The sequence below is a fragment of the Uloborus diversus genome, chromosome 3 (assembly GCF_026930045.1).
Source record: "Uloborus diversus isolate 005 chromosome 3, Udiv.v.3.1, whole genome shotgun sequence".
In the NCBI taxonomy this organism is placed as follows: domain Eukaryota; kingdom Metazoa; phylum Arthropoda; class Arachnida; order Araneae; family Uloboridae; genus Uloborus; species Uloborus diversus.
In genome coordinates, this window is record NC_072733.1 from 141,872,019 (window position 1) to 141,890,135 (window position 18,117).

Consider the following 18,117-nt stretch of genomic DNA (forward strand, 5'->3'; position numbering starts at 1 on the left):
ATTATTGCTCTTAGATATGAAAGAATTGAAACTGATATGGTATGCAATACTATAATAAAGAATTATATTTTAGAAAAAATCACGGAAAAAGGATTCCGAAATTCTCGGAAACGTTTTTGAAAATTGTTTGGAGAATTCCAAAATACTCGGAAACGTTTTCGAAACTTTCATGAACCACATCTGCACAGAATACTCAGAAACATTTCTGGAAATTATGGAAAGAGGATTCCGAAATACTCAGAAACCTTTCTGAAAATTACAGAAAGAGGATTCCGAAATACTCAGACACGTTTCCTGACATTACAGAAAGAGGATTCCGAAATACTCAGAAACGTTTTTGAATTTTTCATGAACCACAGCTGCACGATATACTCAGAAACGTTTCCGGATTTTTTTCACAGTGTATACAATTTCAAGGTGTACAAACACTTTTGGGAGTCACTGTATACGTCTGCAAAAAAAAAAATTCAGGGTCTTCCAAACGCTCTCCTCCCAATCTTTTTTGACTTCGCGAAGGCCTTGTTAAAAGAAAATACCTTCATTCTCTTCAATGAAAGTTGGAGACACTGACACTATATGAGATTTTTATAACCTCACCTCCTCCAAAAACCAAATCCTGCACTCGCCACTGCTAGGACGCAATAATTTCGAACCGAAACGTATGTTTGACATTATCAAAATTATCATTAAAAAAAATCTGCTTCTATTGTAAAAATTAAAAAACAAACAAACAAAATCACAAACACACGCACCATACAAACATAATTATATATATGGCGGATACATTAAGGGGTCGTGGGTTATTTAGTTTGTGAAAATGGGGTCGCGACGTGAAAAAGGTTGGGAACCACTGAGTTAGATGCACGGAGATTTCTTTGCAGAAAGCATCGAAAAACTTGTATCACGTTTCCACAAATGCTTAAATAACGGCAGTAATTAAGTTGACAAGTAGATTTTGAATGGAACTTTAAAATATAAATAGTTATAGTAACTAACTTTTTGCATGACCCTCGATATTCCTAACAAAATGTTTCCTAGGGTTCATTATATGAAAATAAGAATAGAAATCAACATTCACGTTCAATGATTTCCTTATTATTCGACATTATAGCAGGCATAATGAGTCCCCCCACCCCCACCCCAGGAGGAAAATTTTTTGAACATAATTTTCTAAGTTTTATCAGAATTTTGATTCAGAGCCGTCTTATCTGTGCCAATATAATGTACAGTCAACTCCTGATTATCGCGGAATAGTGTGGCACGGTAACCGCTGATAATCCGAATAATAGGTAAAAAACGATACTGCCGTATTCAATAGCTAAACAATTTGACTATAACTCATAGACACATTTAAATTATAGATAAAAACATTGCATCTACTAACATTGATTATAAAACATATACGTATGTATGTAAAAGCTAAAAAAAAACAAAAAATTATAAGTTTAAAAAACATTTAATAACCGCCAAAAACGGGAGTTTACTGTATTCTAAAACTGTTGAAAAAATCTCTATGAAATTATGTGGTTTAAAATTTTAAAAGCAAAAGTTTCCGTTTTTCCCACTTTTTGCAAACTTAGTTTTACTTATTTTATTTATTGTTTAAGATTTGATAAATAGTAATTTAGTATTTGTTTTTTAATGGAAACGTTCAGCGTTGGGAACTTGTAATTCTGACGTCTTACAAATTGCTCCATGCTCATTGTCAAAGGCTTATAACTAACAAAAATCATACTGTGCCACCTTTTTTTATTACTTTTTTTAATGTCATAACAAAATATCTGATTAGTGAAACTTCCCATTTCATCAGCTCAAATACTCAGCAACAATAACTAATGAGAGCAGTGTTGCGAAGATAGGTTTGGTATTTTGTCGTCGAAACCCATGTTTTATAAAAGATTTCTCTTTCGAGTACATGAAATCCATATACCTTGCAATAATCCTTATAGAGAAAGAATCAACTATTTTGTAGGGTGTTGATTTTGAAATTTACAGCACTTCCCTAAAAAAAATTGTTTCAATGTAAATGATCAGATTAACATTTTTCTGATTATCTACGTAGTTGACATTCGTAAGAATTTTTCCTCCAATCGGAAAGACTTGTAAGACATTACTTTCCTAAAGGTATGAGATCAATCACTAAATAGGCACTCGCGTTAGGTTTAGCTTGCTCACAGTTTATTCTTATGTCTGTTCCCCTATATCTGAGAAATAACTTGAATTATTTAATGAATTATAGTATACTAATAATTCATCTCTCGTTAACATTTACAAGAAGTCGGAAGATTTCTTAAATGAGTAAAGCCGCAGCTGTTTTGAAACGGAGATGTATTCTTAACTATTATTTCAGGAGGATAATTTGCTGTTTGAGGTGTTTAATAGTTAAATATGTAATTCAGTGTAAAAATAATTCGCAACACAACTGAGAATAATAAATACTTTATACAAATTAAAATATGCAATTGACAACATTTGGAATTATCATATTTCCTCTACACAGTTATCATTTCTGAAAGGGTAGAAAGCTTATAGTAAGAATGAACACAAGGCTTCAACTTATTTATTCTCCATTTAAGAATCTTTCATAATTTACAAAGGAGAACAAATGCACATTTAAGCCTTAGGAAGAAAAGTCAAGTCCCTTTCAGAAATGACGCATTTAATAAATACAGCTGTCTTGAACAATTCGTCTCTAATTTTGTTCAAGCTGATCTGCATAAAGAAAATGTATTTCTAGTTTAAAATATCTTTAACATGCAACTATATATCAGCTGTAATGAAAATACAAAATTCAATGAAGACATTTTATTAACTGCAGGGAATAATGCCAATATTGAAATGGAGATAAGTATATATACTATATTGATTTTAGTGACCAGAAAACTATTATATATCTTATTTATTTCATTTGTGATAGCAGAATCAGCTAATGCAATAACAAGCATTTCTCTATACAATTTTAACTTACTCATCACTTTAAATATCTTTTTAACGATCTTTCCATGTTCAACCTGTGCCCCATTTGCTTAACTCCCAATCCCATTAGATCGTTGCTGTCCATATTGGCTAATTTAGCACCCGTTATACCAGCCTCTGAAAAACGTTGTTTATATTCAGGAAGAAATAAACTGTCTAGCCAGTCAGCAATATCATTAGCAGTCCATTCTTGAAGCAATTTAAATCTAAATTCCTTCTGCACAGATTTTAAACGTGATAGCTCGCTGCTTGAGCTACCATCTTGCACTGATGAATGTTCTGTAATGTTTGAAGGTACAAATCTGACGCCACTTGTGCATGGTAAATGAAGATTTATACTCCCTCTACCACTTCCTAAATTATATTTCTTATCCCCTCGAACCATTTGCACAATATTTGGAGATTTGTTCCGCAGGGAGGATAAAAATGATAGATTTACCGAGTTAGAAGGGTCAATTTGATAACTCATTGGATGATTTCTTTTTTGGGAATTAGAAGCACGCTGCGATACTTTACTCCTTGCATGAGAGGAGTAATCAGAAAATTCTGGAGGAGGAGCAATTGCTATTTCTGATGCTGAGTAAGGCGGTTCTTTTCTTGAATTCATATCAGAAAAAGCAGCAAACTCTGGAGGAGGAGGAACTAAGTCGGTAAAAACATCAACTTCATTTAATGCCGCTAAACCCAGAGAATTCACTTGTGACCTCAAAACTTCTAAACTTTCTTCTAAGCTACTTTCTGTTGAACTTGCTGCTGTAGAAGAAACTTTTCTATCAACAATTCGGGAGGATAGTTCAGCCTTTAGTTTGTTTTTCATTTGAGCAGTTTTATTTACATTCGGATAAGGATCACGAACTGTTGCTTTTCCCAAACAACTTTTTTCTTTATTTTGATTCTCGACCTTTTTGACCGATTTCTCACTGGTTCTAACCGGAATGTTTTTGTCTGTCCATGGTTCAACGTGTGAATATTCTGGCACTTTATTAGTTGGATCAAACTTACTTTTGGGCTCTTTAACTTCTATACTCTTACTATTTACATCAAAGGTAACAGTAACGTGGTTTTTATCAAAATTATCACTAACATGGTTAACAGAAGTTGTATGCACGACAGAGTCAGAATTATTCTCCTCCTTAGAACTATGCAACATTTGATCATCATTTTTGGTTTCTAAATCAGAAGAAATCTTAGTAGAATTGCTTTCAGCATCGGCAGTGTCATTACAACGTTCTTCTTTTAATTCTAAATGACTTTCTTCTGAGTGCTTCTTACTTACAGGACTTTCTTTGTTTTCTAAAGGATGTTTCTGAGTTCCAGTTAGTGAAATCTTAATTCCATCTACTGAAGCATGTTTCACAGTTTCTTGAATAGCGTCTTTTGAAATATTTGGAAAGTCTTTCACTTCAGGAGTTTCATTATTTCCATCCAAAATTTCAGAATTACTTTCGGCCTCTTCTTCATCAGTAGGCTGAGCCATACCACTCAGAATTTGTTGCCTGTATTTAGCATATTCTGAAGCAGGAGCATCTCTGCTTGGATAACGAGGAACAACAGATTTTTCAGTTTCATAGTTTTTTAGGATTGAAGATGACAAATATAAAGGTTCTTGGGGCTCATTTGTAGTTGATATCACAACTGTTCCCGTCAACCTACCCTCTTCAGTTCTATGAAGTTGAATCTCACTTTTTTCTACTTTATGCTCAGTTATTTTACCACTTATAAAAACTACAGTAGCATTCTTATCTATAGGTTTTTGAGAAAACCGAAGCCTTTCTCTTGCTTCCTGTATGGCACGTTTGGCTTCTGTATGAGGACTTAAAGGTCTTAGTACTTCAGATTGCAACTCAAGGTGATTTTGCTCACAAGGAACTTTTTCATCTGGATTTGTCGAATCTCCTTTGCCAAACGTTGAAAGACTCCCTCCTTTGTCAACAGATGTAGGAATGTAATCATCCTCACTACTTTCATAATCAGGCTCGGGAATAAATGGTTCATGGCTTGGAGTTCTGACTGTTGGATAATTCTGAGGACTCCCAGCATCGGAATCGTCAAAATCAAACTTTAAAGCATAGGCACTAGTAGCAGTATTCTTTTCCTTTAAAGTCCACATTGCTGCTCTGTCAGACGCATGGCCACTATCCGTTGACATAGAATCCCTCTGACGACTAGTTTTTTTGAATGCAGAATATACACCTCCAGAGTCACCGCTATTTTCGGCTTCAGAAGAAGTAGTACTTCCTCTGTCAGACTTATTAGCAGGAATTTTAGGAGGAAGTGACTGTGATCGAAGGCCAGACCCGCCTCCAGCACGTCTTGGTTGTGGCAGGTCCTTAGGTACATTAACTGTTTCTGATTTGTATCCAACACTCATTACAACCTCAGGTGATGCGTATAGTTTGGCACTGTCTCCTGGACGGAAACTAGACATTACTTGAGAATTTCTCTCATCATCCATAATATTTACATTAGCATATTCACCTAAGGCTTTTGAAACATCAACTTTAACCACTTGCCCAATAGGAGGAGGAGGCGGTGGATGAGAAGGAGGAGGACAACTTGCTCTGAACAATTTCTCTTTTTTGGGTAAGGGCAACGTTTGAGCATATATGTCAGTAGTGCTCCTGGTGGCAACAGGCACAGTACTGTCATATACATCTTCTATGGATTTCCAAGCATCTTGGTAGTTCATGCCATAATCATTATCACAAAGACTAAGGTAACTATTATACCCATTTGGTGTGCATGCCCAAGAATGACGACTTCCCTCCATATTATGCAAATCTTCCTGACTTAGACTTTTTTTCTTAAATATTGAGTGACTCGGTGTTGCATTTGAATTAGAAGCTTTTAAATCGGGAGTACTAAAAAAGTCTTTGCGAATTTTTAATGATGCTTCAGCAAGTTTAGATCTAGATGCTTTGGACCGTTTCATTTCAGCCACACTACCGTATACTTTTGGTGGACGGTTTACAATGCGTGATCTGCTGTTTAAAGTATAGCTACGGATTTGTGTCTTTGATCCTTGTCTAGCAAAAAATTGTTCAAGTTCAGCAGCTGACACTCGTTGTGAGCTAGGTCGAGCTTTAATGGATGCCGTTTTAGTTAAATGACGGTCGGACATTTTTAATGCTGTTTTATTAGGAATGCTTTCCACTGAGCTGCTTTTAGTTGACCTTCCTTCGGAATCATACTCATTTAGTGAACGATCAAGTGATTCTGAAAAAGAAAAGACACCTATCATTTTTAACTAAGAACTTTAATATTAGTCAGAGAAAATCAAAATATAAAAGAATCTAACAAGTTTATCATTAGACACTACATAATACTGAGACGTTGATCAACATGAAACAGATATGAACTTACAAAACTTCACTTTGAAAAAATATTAACTTAAGGGACTCATTTTGCCCGGTCTCGTATAGTACAACTTTGATTAGCAGAGAGCAGAGATATTAATTAAAATGTAAATCAACATTTTTCCTGCCAATTCGTTTGCCACATTCGGTACATAACAATACAATCGCTGTAGGCGGCGAGGCCGCCGCCACTGACAGGGAGGAAACCGGGATCGGTGGGCAAAGCAAACAGGGGGTTTTGAGCCCCCTGTTCTATAAGAAAAATTATTCATTAATGTTTCAATAAATGAAATCTAAAATATTTATTAAGTAATTGAACTGCAGCAGTTTAAAAACAATAATCTAGTGATATTTTTTGATTCAAAAACCACGTAGTACTCTATCTTTAAATAAATGCTTTATTTTTTAATTTTTCTGTAATGCCTAAAACAGCAGCACTTTATGTAATAACTATGACAAAAGGAAGAAAGATCTGAAAAGCATTTCCATTACAAGGAAATAATTTGCTGAAATTCAAGAAATAATTCATGCCTATAAACTTTTATTTATAAAATTATAGGATAAATTGACTAACCAGTAAATGAACACTTACACATAGTTTCATTTTCGGATATTTATTTATATCAATATTAGATGACATTTAAAAGCATTGCTATGAATGTGTGATTATTAAAAACTGTTATATTTTTTCAGTTCTGATTCGGCTTTTTTTTTGGGGGGGGGGGGAGGGGAGCGTTAAAGGGGAAAAATGCACTAACTCAGTATATGAACAACCTTAACCAGGGAACAAACGTAATATTTTCCTATTTTCTTTTAGAAGGAAGTTACTGTATTGGTAATTTATCAAAGAAAAAACTTTTGCACAAACCTTATGTTTAAGAGAAAATATCAACTATTTATTTATTGTATGTGTATCGGGGGGGGGGGGAGTACTTCTGGTTTTGTTGTTGGCACCCTAATCATATTTCATCATATTTGAAATTATTGTTTCGAAGTAGACCGATTCTTTAGAAAAGTACTAGTATAATAGTTGAGCTTATTTTAAAAACAGGCACTTGCATTATCATTTTTTTTCATTGCTTAATTTTATTAATAAAAGGTACTTTATTTATAATCTAAAACTTCAATCTTGTCACTACGACTATCAAAATTGACAATTCCTTGAAAAAGATAGATTTAAAATCTTCTATTGCTGTTTTGGCTAGTAAAATTAGATAAGATTTGATGCAATTTTTCCCGAATTGTTCTGCAAATGAATTTTATGCTTTTCTTTTTTAAAGCATTAATTAAAAAAAAAATCTGTATAACCTGTATGTTACATATATTTTTAAAGCTAAGCAAGCACTCAGTAACTACGAATCATGCAGACTAAGAAGTTATATGTTCTTTTAACTATACATACCTATTTCGGCCAAACCTGCAACCATAGATCGTGCTCGAACTCTGCCAACAGATAAAGTTGTCTTTGGATCTCGTTTAGGAGGTGCAGGGGCTAGTACAATAACAAAAATAACCAATTAAAAAGTAAAATGCATTAGCTGGAAACTGAGACAAGAACAATAATCCAATTAAGTTGTATCCTGGTGCACTGTTAATACATAACAAAGACAAAAAAATGTATCAAATGCTTTTTTTTTTCTCATTACAACTTTATCACAAATATTTAAATTTTAAATAATTGTAAGTGAATTTACACAGAGTATTGAACTCCTTCAATGAGCATTTTAAGTGGGTAGTATTCTAAATTATGGTAGGTCCTTTTGAAGCACTTTCATTTAAAACTATGCATACATGGTATGCTCAGAAAGTAATATCAGCAAGTTGATTACACAACTTTATTGATCTAATTATTGAAATAAATACCTATCAACATTTTAAAATAGCCTCCTCGTAAGTTATATCTAGCTTCCAGTGAGATTTTGACCAAGGCTGTGAAGGGGTCAGTGATGAGCGTCCCTCTGGAAAGCTATCGATAAACACAACTTATGGTAATGTGTGAAGAAAATCTTGAACTCATAGTATCTGTTGTGTGTTGGCATACACCTTTCAACCGGTTACACTGCATACAGTGATGAGTCTAGAGCACCCTAAAGTGAGTAGTATGCGTTGACACTGACATTAAACATTTCAAAAAGTGAAAAAGCTCTGTTCAAGACTGATGAATTTTCATGAATGGTGTGAAAAGTGCACAAAGCTGGTGGCTCTTGGTTAATATTCAAAAGGTGTCAACAATGTCCCTGCGACCCTATACTCTTGACCTGAGGCTCATCAACCAATTCTTATCCTCCTACTTAAAAACCAACAAGAAACAATATTATTTTGAGAGTGTTGACAAAGTCAAAGAGACACATAACAAGGTTCTGAAGGTCATTCCATAAAGAGCCAACTGTGATTCCTTCAACGTCCAAAAATCTCACTGCAAGTGATATATCAACTGAAGAGGAGTTCATTTTGAAGCCCTTACATGTAGTTTAAGATTGGATAAATAAATGTCTAGCAATCGATTTACTGTAAGTACTTTCTGGACAGACTATGTATACTTATTTTTGAAATTTCCATGAAAAGTTCTCAAAAATATTAACATTCCAGAATAACTTATTCAGTGATTTCTGTAGAAATATCAATATACATAAGATACTAGACAAAGCTTTATTGAAAAAAAAAAAAAACATTCAACTAACAAGACAATTTCACACAGAATAGCTGGTATAATCCTTTGAGGAATGGTAACTTTCATTTGAAGCTATCATTTATGATTATTATTTCATTTTTCCCCCCACTAACTGATAGTGCTGCATCAGTTGGCTAGAAAAAAAAAATGAATGAATAAATAAATTGGGGGGTCTCAAAAGTCGGTGCTTAAAAGGGTATTTAGGCACATAATTACATTAGACAGGGTACATAATTAACAAAGTAATTTAGATACATAATTAACAAAGAGTTAGGTTATCACACATCCATATAAATTTTCTGCAGTGAACATGAATACTCCTTAAGCTCTCGAATTAATCACTAATGGGGAAAAAATAATGGGGGAATCATTTGCTTTAATGTTTTAAACATCTAGATTTATATCAGGTTGAAAACATATCTACTGATTTTATGGCATTTAACTTCATAGAAATACCTTTTTTGCTCACTAATTTACGAGGTAGAGTGGCACACTGGCGATATGGCAAGGAATGACTATCTGTTGAAGTTCCAAAAGATGCATTTTGCAAGGTTATGACTGTCATAGCCACCAAATTTCCTGATTGGTGAATAATGGACACAACATGTTCATGAGATGCTTGGGATACATCTTGTCCGTTGATCTGTAATTATTAGTAAATAAACAGCAATCAGAAAAGTTGAAACAAGGAATATATTAATACAAAATACGTTTTCAAATGATATAAAAAATTAGAGATTTGAAAAAGAAAAAAAGTAGTAAAAAAAATAATTAATTTAACGTTTGGGAAAAACGTTGACAAAAGAAATATATTACAAGTATACATAATAGGTTAGAAACCTAAAAACATTATCACTTTAAAGATGCCAACAAAAAAATGTTAATTACAAAAAAAAAGCTTTGAAACAGACCTTGTGCTAAATGCGACATCTGGATGCTGATTTTTATCGATTCTGTGCAGTTTTGTTTACCGAGCAGGAGTGTGAATAAAAAAATAAATTAACATTAGTTCTGAGATATTTGTAGCTGATTTGAAATGACAATCTATAACTTAAGAGTAAATATTAATGTAGCCAGAGCAGGTTGTTTTCCCTGCATTGAACATGTTTTTCAAAGAATTCATTCATTTTTATCAGAAAATAAAGTGCCAAAGAATTTTATAACAAAAACCACATTCAAATTGGCTACTTGAAGACAATACCTTAATAATATATAAACAAAATGGGAAAACATTCCTTGCCCATGATTTGTTATATTCTCCGGAATTTTACAAGATGACTGAAACTCAGGTATAAAGGTGGAGTGTAGCAGTAAATGAAATCAGATGAGATTGAGATAAGATGACACAAGTAGTTTTGACTGAAACTTAATTGACATTTCTTTGGATGATTTTACTTTTTGCTTTTAAGTTTGCCTTTTTAATTTAAGAGAAATCTTCGGTTTGAAATACTTTAATTAGAAGTTGTAAAGAAACTAATTTATGTATATTTTATTTTACCTTCTTTTTCAGTTAACGTCGTTTTCATTTTGCAAATCAAGGGATTAAAATGAAATATCTGTTCTTTCCACATTTTTCATGCTATTTATATACCTTAAATTAGATATTATCCACAATTGAATTAATTTGATTTATATGTCTTAGTCACTTATATGCATCTTTTTAGTGGGTCTTTCATGCTGACATGAAGTGAGAGACAAAAATATTTGTATAGTACTCAGGTTCAAAATTAGTTATATTCAATAAAATATTGAGTTTTCTCTAACCTCTAATAAATAGTCTCCTTTCTTCAAACCTGCCAAGTCAGCAACCCCTCCTTTCCCAACGTCTTCCAGGTATTGGCTAGGCAATTTAAAATTCATCTCTCTCTCCATCAAAGGACTGGATGCTGTAGGAAAATGATCTGCATTTGAGTTTTTTTTTAAAATAAGGTATACTGACATTACATGCAAAATTTTAATTAAAATACAATACCTTTAGTGCCACGTAAAACAAAACCAAAGCCTTTCTTTCCTTTGTGCAGAATAACAGTTCGTGGTTCTCCAAGTCTAAAAAATGAAATTCGGCATTAAACAATGCAGATAAGTAAAACTAATTTTCACACAGAACATTGATTTTTCGAGTAAATATGTGCTCTACATATTAACACAAGTGTATCTAAAAGCTGAAAAAGTTCAATTCCAGTTAACAACAATCAGTATGCAGCATAGGTTCACAGAAAATCTCAGAAAAAACATTTCGTAAGCATTTTTGTATAGTGAACTAAAAGTTTTTGAAGTATGACCCTTAACACACTGCTGCCAGCATTTTTTCCACTGTTAATATACATCCTGGAACTCTTGAAATGAAAAGCTGTCAAGGAACAACACCAAAGCTATTTGGACAGCTGGAATCGTGTTGAATGTCTTCCCTTTCAAACCTCTTTTGATTTGGGAGAAAAAAGAAATGGCTGGGAGCTAATTCAGAGGGGGGTTGTGAGGTGGCTGTGGCAGATTTATCATGTTGAACTTGGTCAGAACTTCACCAGAGGTGAGTGATCTGTAAGAAAAGTGAATTGTCACTGCAAAGACCCCAAACATTTTAGATCTCTAGGTGGACTTGATCCTACAAATGGCTGGTATTGTCATGCATTTCTTGGATTTTTGACAAGGTCACTGACATCCCCTCATGCTATTAGAGGCTCACTCCAGCTTTTTGAAGCAACTAATGTGGGTGCAGTGGGTTAGCTGACACTCTCTATTACTTCATTCATGTTTGTGCACTGTCTCTTACTCTGGAAATAATCAGTCAGGAAACTTTGTGAACACACCGTATGAAATATGCAACGTTAACAATTTTTGAAAAACATATCAACTACTATCACATGTGAAGATTCATTAACTTGATTCTTATAAATCAAAAGAATATTTGTGAACGGTATAGGGAAAAAAATCACTAAAATATTAATGGAAGTAAAGTTGGTATGATATATAAGTTTTAGTGAACATTTTTAGCGCACCATTTACATGTATTAAGATTTTAAACATTCATAGAATGAAAAAAAAAGTTTAAATATTTTTATAATTTAAAACACAAAAAGAATAATAGAGAAAAAGGTTTTAGTCAAAGAAGGGGATAGAACTGATGAAAGAGCTGAATTATACAGGACGACTTCATGAATAAAGGCTTCAAGGGGGGCCTTTAGAGATATTGCCGTGGAAAGGTAAAGGGCAGTATCTGGAGAAAGAAGTTTTTAAGATATTTGAAGAAACGTGCTTTGGATTCTATACCAACAATAGGAAAATGTATGAATTGGAGAGATTTTTATCGTGCTTTGTTTTCTGCGGAAACAAAATAAGCAAGCTTGTACAATATAGGTAAGGCACAATAGATGACAAAAATGAAAAAAAAAAGAAAAATTTGCAGATGTCTTCCCACGGCAGAATACCACAACATAGTAGTAAATTATCTGTTGCACACTCAGCATTTTTCTGAGTTTGAAAAAGGAGTCACTTTATGGAACTTTTGACATTCCTCCAAAAAGAGAAAAATTCATGTGTACTCATCTGGTGATTAAAGTAGATCAGGATGTTTAAAATCATAGGTCAGTTTAAAGTCAGCCTGTATATTGAAATACTACGAAGATGAATAGTTAGTTAACATCTGTGGAAAGAATATCATTAAAATAATGGCTCTTAAGAATATGACACAGAAACATATTTTATTGATGAAAGATATTTTTATTCAAAATTGAACAAGAGGTAAAAATTTCACAATTTACTAAGGTTGAAGAAATTGCTTTCAATGATTAGAAAGAATGATGAAGAAATGATGCAGACAGCAATAGCACAAGCCCTGCAATGCTTTCTGACAGTTAGCTAAGTTGTAGTGGTAGTCTTTATACTCATTATTCATTCGTGTACTTATTCATGCATGTTTTTGTCTAGAAATATTTTATTCTTTATTTTATAAAAACAAAAATCTTTATTATTTATTTAAACAAGTAATTGTGTGGTTGCTTGGGCAATCTTTTAGTGATACTGCTTTTTTAAATGTACTTTTAAATATCATAAAAGATAGCACAGATAGCATGGGTGGCACCCGGGGCAGATACTGATAGTGTCACGCCATGAAAAAAAAGTTAAAAAAAAAAAAAAAAAAAACTTGAAAAATGGATTTAAATGCAACTTAGTAAAAAAAGCATTTTCAAAATAAATATATTACGCTTCCTTAGAGTACAGTACCATCAATGAAACATAAACACATTTATAAGAAACCATCTATAGTTGGAAGGAAATAAATTATTAAAGAAAAGTCAATTTGTATGCTAAAATTGAACTTGCTTTCTCTTTGAACTTCTTCTAAACTCAGATTTCAGTTTAAAAATTATGGGTTGAACAAAATTTGAAAAGACTTGACTGAATAAAACTTGAAACATTGCAAAGTGCTGAAACACCTTCATAAATATAGTCTTGGCTATGCTTAACATTCCGAGCATCTTCACTTTGATCAGTCTGCTATCATGCATGTAATACACTGCAAGTACAAAGCCAAGCAGTATTTTTCACATTCTTTTGAAGTAAGAATTTCTTATGAATTTATCTGCTAAATCAATGAGGAACATATCTGTGAAAGGAAAAACACTGCTTAGTTAAAAATAGCAAAGAAAAAAGGTAGAAAAATTCAATTTCAGGTATTGTGTCATTTTAAAGTTTTTTTTTCTGACGGGAGGTGGCTCACATTGTGTCCAGATGTCACCAACTAAACGGGAGACACCTAAAGTGGGCCAACCCCCTGCTTTAAAATCTTTCTTACTCTTTTAGTATTATTCCTTTCAAAACAAGAAAAATCACCCTTGAATGACATGACCTTTAAATGTATAAACTTATCATATGCATTCCCCTCCCCCCGCGAAAATTAAAACATAAAAAGGAAAAAAAATATTAGAGAAAACACCCATAAGCATAATACAAAAAAAAAAGTATCTTGAATACTATTTTAGTTTTTCAACTCACGCTTTCCATCTCCTAGGAATAATGCTCACTCTTTTCACTGATCGCTCTCTTCTTCCTTCAACTCTAGAAACTCCAGGAGAATGAGAAGGGTCAAAGCCTTTGGAAGCTAGCTCTTGGACGCAAGAAGAGGGAAAATGACCAACTTGACCACTGTCTGTCCTACCAAGAAGTAAGCCATCTTCTGTTTCATTGATAACTGGAAACCAGAAAGCAAAGTTATCACAAAATGTTTAAGGTACAGTTTCAGAAAATACCAGAAAGTTACACAAATAGTGAATGTACTGAAGATTTGTAAGCAAAACTTGTGATTTTAAGGAAATCTGTTTGCACAAAACATTACAAAAGCCTTGACAGAGCATTAATATACATTGACAGCATCAATATGAACGTTTTAATACTGTTAGAAGGTTACATGCATTCACTTATCAATACTGCAGTAAAACCAGACATGTACATTTTATTTAGCTTTAAAATATCAATACTGATTTTGCATTATACAGTGAAATTTCATTACAACAAACTTCAAGGGACCGTTGTATTGGTATTTGTTGTAGTGGGATTTCACTGTATTACCAACATTGTATAAGTGTTGTCAGTGTTGAAAAGTTATAAGTTGAAATTTACATAGATTTTAGGCTGTCACTGTCAGGATGGTGGTCAATAGAGGCACTACTGGGCAAAATTAAGAAAATGTTCATATTTGATCCATTATCTCCAGAACTACTGAATCGATTTTAATGAAATTTGGAATGTCCACACATTGATGCAATACAAAACAAATAACCATCTAACATTTAAAATACACATGCATGACCAAGAACAACTCACGTTGGAATCTGAAGCTATGAAACAGCAGTTGCAAAATTGAGCAAAAAAATGAGCTAGCAGGGGTAATAACTCCCTTTAACAGATATACAGGTTACCCAGCATGATTTAATACTTGAAATGAGGCAGTTTTTGAGCCTGGGGTAGTTGTTACTACTCACGCAACAACGTTGGGGCCATGGATGATACTTCGGGTGAGTACTTTGCTAATGCCACAAGTTCAAGAGGATTCATGTAACAATAAAATAGCAATATCGCAGACGATGCGGAGATAAATAGCAGAAATGGCTAAAAATAAAAGTTTTCCATTCCTAAAAGTGGCTAACTACAAAGATTATGCTGTAAAGATCTTCTAACAATCACTTCCAGTTCACAAATGAACTTGAATTTTGTTTGTTATCTTTTTCTTTACTATTTTATATGCAATAAAAATTTACTTCATTAATTCCCAATTAGGAATTTTATATCTTTATAAAACAATAAGAAGCATAATCAAATATCAAAACATATTACATTAATGAATCTTCTAGTAAACAAAAAATACCAAGTTAAATGCTTTATCTTTGAAGTCTATGAGCTAAAATGAAACCCTTTTTGCAATGTGGAGTTTTATCCAAAATTAAGAGGGAAATTTTTATTATACCATGAAATGGCAAATAAAGCAAACAAATATCTTTATATGTATTTCAGAACAGGTGTGAGCCTTAACAATATTCCTAGGTTAGATAATTGTTCACTCTTAAAAAATAAAAGAACTAGCAAATGAAATTTAAGTCCTGAGTTTGAAATAAAAATAATACAAAACACCATGATTACAAAATGATTTTACACTACCATATCAATGTTTACTGTCATGACAAAGTGTATGCTTCAAAAGTGCTAAAGTAAATGCACCTTGCCTAGATGCAGAATTTAAACTGCCATATCATTGCATGCTGACATGAGAAGATGTATATAATATTCTAAAAGCCACCTCTATTGATTTTGTAGTGCAATTATACTGTGGAAACCTTGAGAGTCAATGCTGTAGCACTCTGCCAACAGTGTAAATGGTGTAACATAAAAATGTTAAAGTAGCATTTATAAAACAATCTTTGCTAATGTGTCAGCAATTATGCAATATCGTGGCAGTATATTTTCCCTTATGGGATTCCTATTGAAATAATTGCTTTTTGAGCATTGCAAATATGCTGCAGATGCATTTAACACATGGGTAAAAATTATCTGACAAGGGTAAGTTAATTTGTTACAAACAAAAAAATTATAGCAGAATGGAATGTCTTATTTCCCATTAAGCACATTTTAATGTTTTAAAAATGGAAAATAATTCTTGCCTTCTATTGTATCACCACTTGATAGTTGAAGATGACCAGGCACTAAAGAACTGTAATCAGTAACACAAATACATATGTTACCAGGCAAAAAAATATCACTAGATGCATTTGGTTCCATACCAGATTCACTGTTGCTAGTGCAGACACCAGAGGAATCACTGGTAACACTTTTTTCTGTAAAATAAAAATTTTACACATTAAAATCGATTTAGTCACTGCAGTATTCATAAAATACATAAAGCTTATAACAAACACAGAAAGAACTTGAGCATTTGGATATCCTGTGATTAGTAGCACAGCCAAAAGCTGAGCTTTTTTGTCATAAATACCCTAATATGCACATGCAAATTACCCTGTTAGGATTAGCAATATGTGCAAACTAAGGGTTCTGGGAAGGATTTTGACCCTAAAACTCCCCCTGGCTATGATGTTACAAATATTCGTATATGTAACAAAAACAGCTATGCAAACAGAATGAGCAGCGATTAGAAACGGAAACAAAGTAAAGAAAAGTGTTTTATCACTTTTATCAGCTTCAAATTAAGCATTCAATAGTTTTACAATATGAAAAAAAAAAAGAGTTAAAAGGAAAAAAAAAAGTGGAGCCAAAGCAATGTGCAGTTCTTGTTCAAATAGTTTTAAGAGAAAAATTTCAAAACCTTTTCTTTTCTTAGTAAAAAAGAACCTGTAAAGCACAATAATAAACCCAATGGATATAGGTAAATCCAAGCTCCAAACATTTGAGTCGCTTGGATGCACATTTTTACACCCCCAAGAGGGGCTTAATTGCTATCAAAAGAAGTGCAGTAGTCTTATAGTAATCATAACATATTTTCATACACATACATAAATAGCTTCAATTCCAACTAATATGCTTTTTTTTTTTAAATATCCTATGCCCATCTGCAGCATTTCTGCCATTAATCTATGAGCAGCCCAATAAGATGAAGAATTAGAACAACAATGTGAATAAAATTTAGCGTCCTTAGAGTTGTCGTTTAAAAGTTTTATTGTAATGGGGAAGTTCCTGAGATGATCACTGTCCATCTCACCCTGGCAACACAGAGGACAACAGGGCAAATCCTTTGCTCCAATTCTATGCAGATGTTTTTGCAAATAGTCATGTCCAGTGATTACATGAAAACAAGCTCCTCCAACAACCCAAGGCAATGAATTGGGGATTTTATTACTTCTATTGAGCAGGGAATTGCACTTTTTACCCAAAGCTGCATCACCATGAAATCAAGATATTTTTCAGTCTGTTAAAAACAATTCGTTTAATGTTGTGCAGAGGAGAATCTGGTTGAGTCATCACAGATCCAGACTTAGCAAAGTTGATCCACCTGCTCATTTCCAAAAATGTCACAATGCTTCGGAATCCATTGGAGCGCAACACTTTCCGCAGTTTTCTTAAGATCAAATAGTTTTCATTCTATAGGAATGGACATGAGCATTTTCATTGTACTTTGTATTTATCAGTGACAAAGTAGCTGCTTGCGACTCAATAAGAAACACTATTGTGTTCAGGACTGTTTTTTAAATTTTCAATAACAAATGATATAGCCACTAACTCTCCACCAAAATTGTCACAATGCTTCCTAACTGGACAGCTAACACTGAAAGTACTTGAATGTACTCCAGCACCATTATTTTTTATTGCATCTTCAGCCAATCCTTCTGTATACACATGAAACTAATTTTCAGGAGGGTACCTATTATGTACAGTAGCCAAAGCAGCAATTTTTAACTCACTTTGTATACAAAACTGTTTATTTACATTCCAATTAAGGTCTAGGTGGCCCTCCAACATGACTTGATCTACAACAGTGTTCTGACTAATATGTGATAATTCTTACAAAATTGAAAAGAAATCCAGGAGCTGAGCTCCTGTGAGCTCCCATCCAAATTAAGCGCTGCACACAAGTGACATCACATGGGTAGTAGCATCAATTTGGCTTTGTAA

General features: G+C 33.3%; 1 protein-coding gene across 1 annotated transcript in view; it reads right to left on the bottom strand.

Annotated features, from left to right (window-relative positions):
- Positions 1 to 2,426: 2,426 nt before the first annotated feature.
- Positions 2,427 to 18,117, bottom strand: part of LOC129218663 (SH3 and multiple ankyrin repeat domains protein 3-like) — a 186,063-nt gene continuing 170,372 nt past the window's right edge. The window contains exons 11-17 of the mRNA XM_054852985.1: positions 16,155 to 16,328; positions 13,996 to 14,191; positions 10,976 to 11,049; positions 10,768 to 10,889; positions 9,460 to 9,646; positions 7,735 to 7,824; positions 2,427 to 6,192 (exon numbers count right to left, since the gene is read on the bottom strand). Of these exons, the coding sequence (XP_054708960.1) occupies positions 2,972 to 6,192; positions 7,735 to 7,824; positions 9,460 to 9,646; positions 10,768 to 10,889; positions 10,976 to 11,049; positions 13,996 to 14,191; positions 16,155 to 16,328 (4,064 nt within the window). The 3' untranslated portion in view covers positions 2,427 to 2,971. The remainder of the gene's footprint in view (positions 6,193 to 7,734; positions 7,825 to 9,459; positions 9,647 to 10,767; positions 10,890 to 10,975; positions 11,050 to 13,995; positions 14,192 to 16,154; positions 16,329 to 18,117) is intronic.